At 44.8% G+C, this 14,486-nt stretch overlaps 1 protein-coding gene across 2 annotated transcripts in view; it reads right to left on the bottom strand.

Moving 5' to 3' along the window:
* The window catches only part of LOC148508762 (adhesion G protein-coupled receptor L3-like), a 568,558-nt gene that overhangs the window by 279,342 nt on the left and 274,730 nt on the right, over positions 1-14,486 (bottom strand). For both annotated transcript variants that reach the window (XM_088444099.1, XM_088444100.1), the window contains exon 2: positions 1,435-1,662. In XM_088444099.1, the coding sequence (XP_088300225.1) occupies positions 1,435-1,489 (55 nt within the window). In that variant the 5' untranslated portion in view covers positions 1,490-1,662. The remainder of the gene's footprint in view (positions 1-1,434; positions 1,663-14,486) is intronic.

The raw sequence follows: 14,486 nt of genomic DNA on the forward strand, positions 1-14,486 counted from the left end.
TTCTAGGCTTCCAGTTTGAGTGTGCATGCTAGTCAGGAGCTGGGTAGAATGTGCTAATTGACAATGAACTGGCCTGGCAAGTGGTAAGATTACTCTTACCACTGCCAGCCAGTGTTGTCGGGAGCAGAGCATTTTTTTATTACCATGGTGACCTTATTTTGATTACTAGTATGAATCGATAAATAGACCCCCAAGTGTTTAATTTATTGGGGCATATTTATTAATGAATTATTCACAGTCAATGAACCAAAAACATACTAGAGGGCTAATTGAATTTAGACAGTATACTCCAATGGGGCAGGTACTGATGTGAATTACAAATATTTACTGACAGTACAGTGCTGCATAATTGTTGGTGATAGTCCAACAATGACAAAGGGTTAAATGCATCCTGTGATAGCCGTGCCCTCTTAGTGCCCAACGTTATGACTGATAAGTGTAAAGCTGACTTAGAGCACCCTGAGGATGCTCCAGATCAGGTGCACACACTAAAGTGGCACCGCAGCAGTGATCTTGGCTGCAGGGTGTCGTTCCAGGCAACCTGCTAGCCAGAAGCAAAGGTGGTGAGGCAGCGACAGTGCCACCCACAGAGCCCTAAACTCTTTGTGGCAGCACCGGTTGCACACCCCTAGTTATGGCCCTGGGTGGTGATATATAATAAATAACAACAATCATTTAGTATCAGGCATTTAACATAATCTATTTTTAGATATATCTGTAGCTGGCCAATTTACCAAATTCTGGAAAGCTCAGCTTTTAGTGCTGCCACCCAATACCTAACACAATTTTTTTTAAGCCATTGCAGTCTATAAGCTATTTGTTTGCGCATACTTGCCCAATGGCAGCTCATGCACATTAGGTAAGCAAGGTAAAGTTATGTTGGGATGTAGTCGTGATGCTGGAGGTCTAGATGCTGGCGGTCACAATCCCAGTACCGGAATCCCAACCGCCAGCATCTCAACGGTAAGTATTAGGTTTGGGGTTAGGGTTAGGATAGGGGTTGGTTTAGGCACTAGGGGGAGGGTTAGGGTTAGGCTGCGGGGAGGGTTAGGGCTAGGCTTTGGTAAGGTGGATTAGTGGGAGGGTTAGGGTAGGGGTACTTTCTTATAGACATCCGGATTCTGACTGTCAGGATCCCACTGTTGGTATTTTGACCACCGGCTTCCCGACCATCGGGATCCCGTACCCAACCCATTATAGCATTAGCTATCACTTTACTTATTACTTTTTGCTGAGACAGACTCTTATCGGCGCCACTATCCCAACAAGAGGAGCCACTATCCCAGCAAGAAGATTTTAAGAAATATTTTCAAAAATATATTGGACATTATATAAAAGCCTGCGAGACACAAGCATGTTTTCTGCAAGTTGGCAATCATTTAAAAGACACATTGCATCTAAGCTATATTTAAAATAAGTTCTGATAAATCTTACCATGAATCAATGTTATCAACAGCGTCAAGCAGAGTAGCAGTTGTAGTGACCACATAGCTGTGAGGTATAATTAGAAGAGAGATATGTTTCGGAATTTCCCTTGCAATCCTTTTTCTTTAAAAAGAAAATAATGTCCAGTCATCCAAGAGGGATCATAGATAAGATGTTGTACATCCAAAATGTAATGGCAAAGCCACCAACAAACTGAAGGCAGGATAGGTCCAAGACCTGCAAAAAGAAAGAAAAGCATATATCAGCATCCTATTATAAGGAACCAGGGCAATAAATACACCTTATCACAGCACTTTGTGACATGTAAATAATAGACATATCCATGGGCGGATTGGGGACAAAAAATGGCCCTGGAAAAATTTCTAGTATTTGCCCCATGTTGCCAGCACCAAATCAACTGTAAGCAGAACCAACACCAAAGTACAGTAGGTGGGATTACTATATTACTATACCTGGTAGGCAGAGTTACACCAACAAATGGTGGAGTACGTTTTTAAGTTTGAAGAAATTAAAACTGGGGTTAAGTTTGTTCCTCTGCACTCATCAAAAATAGTTTATAACAATTTTAGCTACTTCAAGCTATACTCTATTAAAAAAAAGGAATAGTTCCATATGTTGCAATACATGTTAAGTGCTGGGAGGGAAAAAGAGAGAAATGGAGGGGACAGTGAGGGGGGTGTAGATAGAGAAAGGTGGGAAGTAAGTGGCAGGAGGAAAGAACCAGAAGGTGGTGTGGAGACAGAAAAAAAATTAATAAATGCCAGGCAATACTGGGCATTACAGCTAGTGTGATACAACAACAGCTAATCAAAATTCTGCCATATTTATACTGTCATTTATTCACTGTATAGATTGAAATCAAATTTTTGAATTCTGCTTTGTGTTTCATAACATCTGCACACAGAGCACCACATTATAAAATAAGCCCCTTGTGGTGTGTGGCAACAATCAGCTCTGCATCCTATGGCGCTCTGCAATACTAAACTTGTATTCTGTGACACCCAACAGCAATATGCTCTGCAGTCACAACAATAAGCTCTGCAGACAGTCTAAGGCACCCAGCAGCTATAAGCTCTGCAGTCTGTGACATCCAGTAGTAATAAGCTACTGGTCCATGAGACCAAGAAAGAACAAGTTCTGCTGTCTGTGGCACCAAGAAATATACACCTCCGAACAATGAGCTCTGCTGTCCTGACACAGACCCGCCGTGCCTCTGAGGCACGTGTGGTGAAGTTCTGCCTGGAGAATGGTGGAGATCTGTCTCACAAGAGGACTGCATTGTTTTTTCCCATAATGTCAGCTCCTCCGCGGTTGTGTTGGTCTGCTTGTTATGACAGGCGCCCGGCCATACAATACAGAGAGAATATCAGTGAATGCCATTCAATGCATAGATATCCTAGTAACACATTTCATTACTACAAAATTAAGGGGTTGTTGAAGTAAGTTGTATTAACCAGCATAAGGATCTTTACTTTCCAATAATGCTGAGTGAAGAAAAAAAAAGGGACTATAAATCATACTTGGAAGATTCATAATAATATATATAAAAAAATAAATATAAAATAAAAAATCGATCCAAATTCTCTCTTGTGTCAAACCATTAAAATATATTATATCTTAACCTGATTGAAAATGTTAAAATTAAAATAAATATAGAAATAATACTTAGTAGAGATATTGAAGCCCTGCGCTGTTGCTACAGTAAAATAATTTGTTACATTTAGTAACAATATTGATACTACGAGTTAGGTGTCCATCTTCAAAGGAACAAACTATGGAAATTTGTACCACACTTAAGATATTGTACGTGAACAAAAAGTTGAAGCCAGTCGAACTAAACACATTTTAGCCAGTTTTATTTACATTTACATATAAGGATCATAATTGGTTTTTAATCAATGTTAAAGTGATAAACTCCGTGAGGCTTGAAAGCTGATAAACGAGAGCCATTTGTGAAAACAATTATCTAAAGGAATTATTGAAGGATTGTTATCCAATTAAGTTCTGGATAAATAGAGCTCCTAGTAATGAGAACTACAGCCCTGACAAAGGCCCTCATTCAGAGCCGTACGCACTGAGCAGAGCGCACGCTCTGAATGAGGGCCGTCCTCCATAATTATGGAGCATCCTCCTGGATGCTCATATAGCTGTGGGTCACCACCCACAGCCTATACGAGCGTGCATTTTGATGGCCTTGACCATCGCGACCATCGCCACTGCGAGCCGGAGCCTGCGGTTGAGTTTTTCAACCGCAAGGCCCGGAGTGATTTTGGCTCTATCAGAGCCAAAATCACTCCCACTGACATCACTAGTGATGTCAGTGGGCCGGCTTCTGACGGTAGGCGTTCCCTTGGGAACGCCCCCGTCTGGGAGGCACGCCCCCGGCACGCCCACCAAAGGGGGCGTGCTGTCAATCAACATCGACAGCACGCCCCCTTTGATCAGACACAACGAGCGAAGGAAAGTCCTTCGCTTGTCGCGTCTGGCGCATGCGCACGACGGAGCTCCCGCCGTCGTGCGCATGCGCAGTGCACAACATCGACCCACTTGCGAGCGGACAGCCGCTTGCGAGTGGGTCTGAATCAGGCCCAAAGTTCGCAATATGGGAGAAACGCGTTGGAGTAGCAACTGCCAGGAGAGAAGCTAGAGCGTCCATTTCCCGGAAGTAAGTTGCTGCCGTCACCTAGACGGGACCGCTTAAGGAGCAGAAGAATTGTGCCGAGTTGTGAAGCTGAAAGGAGAACCCGGCCATCTGCGAGGATGTAATTGCCCAGAGGACTCTTAATGGAGGGCATGACAGATACACATCCGGACCGCCGACAGGTGGGAAAGGGAACGATCTTCACCCGGCCAGGCTTACCGGCAAGCTGCAAACAACTACACAGGGCTGTTAATTTGTGAAACACTACACTCTGTACAGAGACCGGACTATTTAATTAATTTTCATTTATTCTGAATAGACTGGACCGTATAAATTGACTTTTATTTACCCCAGAGGAACCTTTTTAACCACTGTTATTATTTATTTGTGGTTAGCACTGCACACTGGGACATTGAAGCATTATAACATTTTAAACAATACTACGTATATCCAGCATTGTATGAGTATAATTATGGGAGTATACATTTATTTCTTTACTTGCATCAGGTATTTTAAATAAAAATATTTTTTTTATGAAAATTTCTACCTTTTATGATACACACATAAATAACTGATGATAATGTTCATTATTTGCGTCAGTTCTAATATTGTTCGTTATAAATCATACTTGCCAACCCTGATTGTCAGAGAGACTCCCTTAAATAGCAGCAATCTCCCGGAGTCCCTGAAGAGTCTAGCAATCTCCCGGATTTCACCTTACCCCCATTATGTAGCTGGAAAAAAAAACTGCTTTAGGGTTCATTTACATTTGGATGTAAATCAATTTTATGGAAAACCTCTCAGATGTAGTTGTACACGTCCACTTTACATAGGTGGTGCATTTACAATCTCCCAGAAATGCTTTTTCAAAAGTGTGCTATAAATACTCCAAAAATTATATTAAAACAACAAACAATGATTCATACATCAAAATGATGGTGAGGAAGGAGACAATCATACTCAAACAGAACAATATTAGCTGCAGATACTGTACATGATTAAAAGTATCACAATAATAACAAGAAGGAAACAGTGCAGTTTATAGATTACATTGCATGCTTGCCGACATTCTGGCAGCCAGGTCGGACAAGCAGGGGGGTGTGGCGTGGTAAAGGAGGGCACGGCCGGGGATACTACCCGGCAATGGGGGAGGAACGGGGCCGTGGCCACGGAATTGCTGCAGGGTTTGTCTGGGATTCGTGGGGTCGGCGGCTGGCCAGGAGGTTTACTTTACTTTTCTAGGGGACTGGGAGCGCCACCCGATTTTAGGGAGGCTCCCGGCCAAAATGGGAGTGTAGGTAAGTATGTTACATTGTCTGGTACACTCTGCAAGCATTCACTTATATATGGAAGAGCAGAGGCTGGTATATGGTGGGAGCACGGTTTGTTATGTAGTCACTAGTGTTGGTACACTCCAGGGTCAGATTGTCATGTGAGGGCACCAGTACATAGGAACTGGTTGCTACTATAGGTACTGGTTCTGCTAGTTACTGAAGTCACAGGGTGGAATATATGATCCCTGATTCTGTTATTCTTTAGGGGCATAGGATGGCATACAGTATGTGACATGGCAGGGATAATAAGGATGGACAATGTTACTGTACTGCATAGGTCCTGGCTAGACTATAGATGCACATGGCACCTAGGGACCATTTTATTGTAGTGTAATTTTTATGCAAGAAGAGTTTGAAAAGTAAAGCAAGTGTAAATCACTACAGAATATGTGCCCCTTCCCAGATACATAAGTCAGATCCATTCCACCTCTGCACACAGTCACAGAAAAATAATAATATTGAGGCACCTCTCATCTGTGCTATTAGTAGAGAGGAGCTGTTATTATTTTTAATGCCACCCTCTACTCCACCCTCCACCTCATGCCCCCTTTAACACTAATGGCTACAGGATTGAGACCTGACTGATGTGGCACCAAGCAAAGCAACCACTAGCCCTCACCACCACCAGGGAAAGCAGCCCATGGTCCAACACAGAGAAAGCAGTCTCCATTGTGCCCACTCTCCCCCCCTCTTCGTGAATTCAGCATCTGTTCTGTCACCTCCAGAGAAGGCAGCCTCCATTCTTCCTCCACCCACGAGAAAGTAGTCTATGTTCTGCCCCCCTCTCCCCACAAGCTAGAACGCTTTACTATATTAACTACTTATTACCAGCCAGGCAGCTGGACGTTGACCCTGAAATGGAGGAGTTCTGTCTGCTTGTGAGACTTGCCTACTGCATTGACTCTTCTCGCGATGTCAGCTCCTCCTCCACGGACGGACAGCTCTGCTTGCTATGACCGGCGTCGGTGGGAGGCTTGTCATGCAAGATGGCCAGGTGATGTGTAACTGAGGGCTGGGCCACCAGTGGCAGGTGGACCCACAGTTGCGTCGGTCCACCGAGAATCTACCGATGAAATTAACGGCAATCCACCCCTGGATATAACTGTCAGTGTGGTAACATCCCTCAGCTGGACCAAAGATTCCTCTAGTGGATGTTAATCTTGTTGGTCTGCTGTATCTTTACCAGTGGGCCTAATTCAGCAGAGGATGGAATTGCAAAGCTGCTCACAAGCAGCTTTGCAATTCTGTCCTTGCTAATATGGTAATGCAGCAGGAGACATCATGCATTTAGGGCCCACCGGAGGAATGTAGTGATAAGGGCCATTACTTAAGAGATGTGGTCATCTACCAGAGGGGAAGTGGCCAGCCATCACAGATGTTTGGCTAACAATTAGGCAAATATTGGTGAAGCTTCTATAGAAGTGAACCAAGCACCATGTTGATCAATGATCCTGCTACACCAGGTAACTCACTGCCTAATAAAGTAACAATGTATAATTAAGAGGAGGGGGGTGGGGCCCACAGACAGTGGAGCCCATCTGGGATTTCCCCTGTACCCCTGTGGGTCAGTCCAACCATGACTTTGTATAAGTTACTGATGTAATAATATTTCATGTTATACATGAGGGTACAATGTATGAAGTGGTGTTGCTGCCAGAGCATCTGTTTATTCAGAAAATCATTCACAAATTACTCACTGAATGCTGCCATATTTTTGTAAGCTTCCACCCCATGCTTTTAGTATATTCAGCACTCCCCCACTCCACTAGACTCTGATAATTATCATCATCACAGCCCTCAGATAGCAGATGCTGAGGGTAATATTTCAGTACAGATTGAGGTTTTATTTACACATTTAGGAATTGACATCCCTTTAATGAATTTGGGGAATAAGTGCTCTGATCTACAGTATTTATACTCTGAGAATTATGTTTACAAAGTGGCCAAAGAGGCTATTGACCCGACAACAAATAAACCTTGACAATGTATAATACATTACCCCAGCAATGAGATCAGGGATGTAATAGCCATTCTTTCATTATATGTTAATGGTTAATAGTATACTAAATATTACCAACACTGAGTTACATGGTGGGTGTTTATAAAAAATGTCTATCTATCTACCTACCGATAGCCATCTACCTTCCTATCTATCAGGCTTGGAATGGGCCACCAGGGATTCAATGAAATCCCCTGTGGGCCCCAGTGATTTGTAGCTATGCCCTCAATTGCAGGAGGGCAGGGCCTATGGTGCCGTTCGGTATGGCAGGCTGCAGTGCATCAAGGCCCAGCCGGCAGCTACACGCAGAGAACAGGGCCACAGTAGGGATGACCATTGACTATTGATGATTCAAAATCATCAATAGTTTATGGCCGATGTTGAATACTTTTACCATTGTTGGCAGAGAGCCAATGGGTCTTTGCCTTTGATTAACGAGTGGGAGACAATTTTCTTTTCTGGACAGGACAGATCGTAGCCCTGACCCCTGCTAATCCCCTCCCATGTTTTCCATTGGCCCGCGGCAGCAGTGGACATCGAGCAAACCATCGCTGGTTAACTAAAGATGTTATTTTTCCATCGATGGTAACCATCGATGGACACCCCTCTGATGGCTAGCCCTAGACCACAGTGCAATCAGCAGTGCACTACTGGGTAATAAATCCCAGTAGTATCTGCAGAGGAGCATGTGCTGAGCTCTGATTGGAGGAGCCCATCACATGCTCCTCTGATCCGTGAAGATCAGCAGCAGCAGCAACCTCATGGGAGTGAATAATTGAGGATGCCTGTGACTGCTGCTCTGCCAGCTGCTGATGTTGCTGGTGAGTACACTGTGGGTATAATTTGTGGGCACTGGGCACTACCGTGTGGCATAATGTGTGGGAACTACAATGTTGTATGAAATGTGTGGGCTCTACAGTGTGGCATAATGTGTGTGGGCACTATAGTGTGGTGTAATGTTAGTACATGTGTAGTGCTCTCATTGACCCACTTCTGACCAGCATTGCAAAGGTAAATAGGCAGCTCACCACTACTTCTCTGACTCCTCCATGCTTGTCACTACCTCCCTGACACCTCCATACTCACCATTACCTATCTGCAATACCTCCCTGACCCCTCCTTACCAAACACTATCTCTCTGCTCTTCCTCTGACCCCTCCATACTCACCACTACCTATCTGCACTATCCCCTGACCTCTCCTTATCAAACACTATATCTCTACCTCCTTGACTTGCATACTTAACAGTACTTATCTGCACTACCTCCCTGATCCCTGCAGTCACCACTACCACTCTGCACTATTCCCTTGACCCTTCCATACCAGACACTACCTCTCTGCAGTCTTTACCATCCCTCTGGCCCCTGTGCCTCCATGACTCCTCCATGCCCACCACAACCTCCTTTGCCCACATAGCTGACTGTCATGCACAGGATATATATTTGTTGGTTATGGGAGATCGGCAGTCATGATGATGGCTGTCAAAAGACCGACAGCGCCATCCCGATGCTCTGATTCCCAACAGGGGCTAAGTAAGTATCATAACCCTCCCTCCTTCACCCTCTACCCCTAACTTGCCCTTCCTGCATCCTAACTCTAACCCTCCCCACCCCGCATCCTAACCCTCCCAGTTAGTGACTAAACCTAACTCTCCCCTGCTAGTGCCTAATCCTAACCCCCCCTTGGTGGTGCCTAACCCTAACCTCCCCTGGTAGTGCCTAAAAAAACCCTGGTGGTACCCAACACTAACCCACCTCTGGGGTGTATAACCCTAACCTCCCATCCCTGAAGCCTAAACCTAACCATCCACCCTGGCTATACTTAATATGGCGATGCTGGCTGTCGAGATTCCAGTGCCGGTACACCAATACTTTTTCCAGTATAGGTGGCCACATCCCCTCCAGTGATTGGTCACACCCCTTTGTGGGCCTCCATTATTGCATTCCCCTGTGGGTCCTTGATGCTCCAGTCTGCCATTGCTATCTATATCTAACTTCTGGAAAACTGATGCACCATGGATTATAAAAAACATTCCAGGCAATCTATATTTGTGAAACATATACATTGATATGAATTCCCTGTTCCGTCAATCAATAAGAAATCAAAATCTGTGAACACATGCATTGTCCTCTACCTGGCTGTCTCAGTATTGACATTAAATAGCTTCTTTTAATCTATTGTTATGTCCAAAATGTATCAATAAGTTTATGAGTTTAATGGAAAAGGGGCCTGTCTGACCTAGAAGATGTTTCCCTCAACTTCTATTACAGTTATAGGTGTAGTGTAATTAATTTGTTTTACATGCAGCTGGCTCTCATCTTTAGACAATCAGATGTTCCAGGTGGAGGGGTGGTGTTTAAATGGGTTATGTTTTTGAGAAAGGTTTGCCCATCAATTTTAAATCAAAACACAACCTAAAGCTGTGGGCAGTACGTGGCCAGTTGGAGGCACATGGCGGGAGGCAGACAGAGTAAGTGGGTACAGCATCTACAGCAGCCACGTACCTCAGAGGCAAACCAGAGGAGCCTACAAGAGGTCAATCATTGGTAGTCTACTGGTTGGAGCACAAGGATCTGACTGCAAGAAGGACCATGTTTTCCTTAGATGAAGAAGGTGGCTCTGCAGACCCCCACTGATGGCGCATTACATCACCAGCACCGCTGATTCCAGTGGATGGAATCAGTAGTGCGGGTGCAGACAGACTGCTGCCCGCCAGACACCCTCACCTGCCGGCCGTCGCATGCATCCACAAAGTAAAAAACTAGCCGTTAGTGACTATAGCTATGCCACACCATTCCGTGATAGAGAGCATGGCAATGAAGCAGCGGGGCCCACCGGGGAATCGCCCGAATGTCCAGCGCCCCAATCCTAGCCTGGATGCTTATTTGCATAGGGAGAGGAATCCGTATCAGGAAGAAAGAAGTAATAATACCCCTGTGAAGGTCACTGGTACGGCCTCATTTTGAATAATGTATTCAGTTCTGGTGGCCATATCTCCAGAAGGATATAAATACATTAGAAACTGTACAAAGAAGGACAACTAAAATGATAAATGGCCTACAACACAAAACTTACCAGGAAAGACTAAAATATCTTAATATGTACAGTTTGGAGCAGAGAAGGGAAAGAGGGGACATGATAGAAACTTTCAAATATATAAAGGGTTTTAATAAAGTACAAGAGGGAGACATTCTTCAAAAGAAGAGAAGTACTAGAACACGAGGAGATGCACTGAAACTAGAGGTAGGTTCAAAGGAAATTTCAGGAAAAATTACTTCATGGAAAGGGTAGTGGATAAATGGAATAGCCTCTACCACCTCTGATTGGAGGCTAAGACAGTAGAGCAATTTAAACATGCTTTGGATAGACAGAAGGATATCCTTACAAAGGACTAAAGATCAAATAGGATTGAAGTTACCTCAAATTCTATGTTTCTATCCTCAGCCGGCTGATTGACCATGGGGTCACGCAAGCCGGATGGCGCAGATGCTGAAAAGAGGTCAGGAAATCTCTGTCAGCCGACGGAGATCCTGGCCTCTTCCTTCCCCACCAACGACGGTGACACACCTTCATTTTGGGAAATGGAGGCCATCGCTGATCCCTCCCCACCCAGAAACAGCAGCAGACTATGGGGTCAATCTGATTAGGTGCGAATTGCGAGGAGCGAGTTGCTGTTTTCTCTTCAAATTTGCATAGCGAATTCATTTTACAATCTAATTAGCAACTCACACTGAACTAGTCAGAATGAATTCGCATTTTTTTCATTTGTACCACTCAGAGGGTGAGAGATGGAAAAAAAAATCTTTATTTTAAGGTTAAAATGTCGGGACACCATGGTGAACCCCTTGAACACCCCCTAATGATTAATTATATAATTACAGTAATTTTTTTAATTGAAAAATTGTTTTTTTTGAAAAAAATTTTTTTTCAAAGTGCCCTCAAAGGGGATGTAGTTAATAGACTGTTGGACGCGGTATAAATTCTGACTATAGATGCCCGACAGGGGACTTACGATAGGCGTTGAAATACCGTCTTAATCCCGACGCCCGAAGCCCGACCCCTGCCATTGTCAAGAGCCGTGTAAGTATATTACTTAGCCCGGGGATGGGAGGGGGTTTAGGGACCACCGGGGGGACCTAGGGTTAGGCTAGGGTAAGTGGGGTTAGGGTTAGGTGCCAGTAGGAAGAGGTTAGGGTTAGACACCCCCACCCCGGGAGGGTTAAGTTTAGGGTGCAGGAAGGGGGGTTAGGTTTAGGCACCCCTACCCCGAAGTTTTAGGGTTAGGCACCACTAAGGGAGGGTTAGGGGGGAGGAGAAGGGAGGGTTAGGGTACTTACCATCCGGCATCAGGAAATCCTCCTGTCGGGCTGCCGTAATCGGGATTTGTACCGGCGGCAAACAGCTATCTGTATTTCAATTTCATTTCCCCTCAAAGTACCCCAAAATCACCTTTTTTTCCTACTTTTTTTGCATTTTATTTGTTCGATATTAATCAAAAAAAGTTAGCTTATATAATTTTTTTGTATTTTTTTTAAAAAAAAGCACAAATCAGCCAATTGACACCATTTAAATACCTTCAGTACTTTCCTAATGCCCACAAGCAGCCTTCTATATGGTCCTGCTAACAAAATTATCAATTTTGGAGGGTCCAGGAGAGTCTCCTCACTTTTACATGCACATCTCTCACATTGCATTTGGCAGTCATTACGCAAAACTCCTCTGCGAGTACTGTGAATAGGTATTTTTAATTGGATTGGAGAATTCTCGGGTGCGCACATTCATGCAAAGTCGTCGAGTTTCATGAAACAAACTCGCTACTCGCAATTTGCAGGTAACTGGATTGACACCTATCAATCACTGATAGTCTGTTGCCGAACTTCATCCGTGTACGCAGATTCGTTTTGCACATGCACAGAACGGGTCCTGCGCATGCGCAGATTCCCGATAATTGGGAATTTACGTAAAACAGTGCACCTTTGTGCACTGCTGAATTAGGCCATGCATCATGCTTATGATAACATTTAGCTGCAAGTATGATACCTGCGCTGCAGGACCAGAATAATACATATTGTTACTGTGCATAGTGCTAGCAGTTTGTATAACTGCAGAAGAAGCACATCATGTCCAGGCTGGGATGTAGTGATGAGACCGGCGGGACCCACGTGTAACCAGCCAGTGAGTGGCCTCTGATTGTCTGGCGGCCCGTGGGAATTCCCAAGGAGGCCCGTCAGCTGTCATTCACAAAGTATTGCTGTATGGCTTCGGGTTTTTCGGGTTGTTATTTTGCCAAGACTCCTGGATGCTACAGAGAACAGCGCGAGGATGGAGGTGTGTATTGGAACATATATTTTTTCAGGTACATCCAAACGGATTCTACATGGGAGAAGTGGACGTGAACATCTGACAGTAGGTAAGTACAGTATGTGTGAGTGAGGTAGGTGTGTATTAAATTTTATACTATCTACGGTGTGTGTGTGTTGTGTCTTTTTTTTAACTACCGTATATACTCGAGTATAAGCCGAGTTTTTCAGCACATTTTTTGTGCTGAAAAGGCCCCCCCCCTCGGCTTATACTCGAGTCATGCCCGCATGGTACGCAGCTGAATAGCGTACTATGCGGGCCGCAGTGCAGACTGTGTCTCTGTGACACAGATGCACCACGTGTGTAGCGCTGACCGGACGGAGTTCGGTCAGCACTACACACTGCCAAACACAAGCCGCCGGAGCCGACAGCTGTGTGTTTGTTGTAATCAGCAGCCGATGAGAGTCTGTCAGACTCTCATCGGCTGCTACTGCTCCCACTTACTACTGGGGGCAGTACCAGGGGGGGAATTACTACTGAGGACAGTACCAGGGGGGGATTACTACCAGTAGCTGCTGCATTTCCCACCCTAGGCTTATTCTCGAGTCAATAAGTTTTCCCAGTTTTTTGTGGTAAAATTAGGTACCTCGGCTTATTTTCGGGTCAACTTATACTCGAGTATATACGGTATTTATTTTACAGTGGGGGTACGGGGGCCAGCCATCTGCTGGCACTTGTAGTTCCACAAGAGCCAAAGGGCAGGCATGCTGTAAATCACAATAGTTTAATACTATTTAACACTTTAATACCCCTGTACTCACCGCTCCAGGGGTGTGGGGAAGAGCCCCAGGCTTCAGACCAAGCTTGGGGTTTCAGTAGAGGGGAGACCCTTTCTTGGGGGGTCCACACTTCCCCTTTGGGGTGAGAATTCTTTGGCCATGGAGCCCCAGTGAAAGGGTCTCCTGGCTGTGGCATTACACCCCGGTCGGTTTGGGTCTGGTGTTGGTTTTAAATATAGGGGGACATTTCCCCCCCTAAATTACAGTGGAACCCTACTCATTATGTTCCCCATAATTTTAGTAACTAGGACTGGCTGACCAGTCCGGGGATGGTTAGGCTTTTGGGGGAGGACCCCATGTCAATTTTTACAAATAAATGAACCCCATAAATATAAAAAAAAAAAACAAGCAGCTTGCACATATTTCACTGATATGTGCAGGCTGCTTGTTCGGGAGTGAAAGTTGGACAGGGAACTTGGGACTTCAACACGGACACGATCAAGCAAATACACCATCAATGAAAACGATCCTGTCAAAACCGGGAGCTTGGTAAATTCACGATTTTTTAAGTGAAAAAAACTGCAGTTTTTGATCGATCCTATCCAAATTGAAAAACGGGACAAATCGGGACCAACACGAATCTTAGTAAATTTACCCCCTAGACTCTTCAAGTAGAGAGGCAGATTGCTGCTATTTCAGGGAGTCTCCCTGACAATGAGGGAGAGTTGGTACAGTGTCAGACTGGGGCATGAAGGGCCCACAGGGGGAATACAATGGTAAGGGCCCACTGAAGGGAGGTGGCACAAAGCTGAAGTGGTATGGCGAACCAATTGAGGGGGGTTACTCAGATGTCCAATGTTCACGCAGTTGATCCAATGCTGTGTCTTTGGATGCAGCAATCGGATCACAGAAGCCTGCAGTCAACAATTTTTCCTTAAGACCCGCATGTCCATACATCTTTGAATCTGGCACACAGACAGCATTCGA

Source organism: Taudactylus pleione, unplaced genomic scaffold (genome assembly GCF_031769625.1).
Source record: "Taudactylus pleione unplaced genomic scaffold, aTauple2 ptg000347l, whole genome shotgun sequence".
NCBI classification, from domain to species: Eukaryota; Metazoa; Chordata; class Amphibia; order Anura; family Myobatrachidae; genus Taudactylus; species Taudactylus pleione.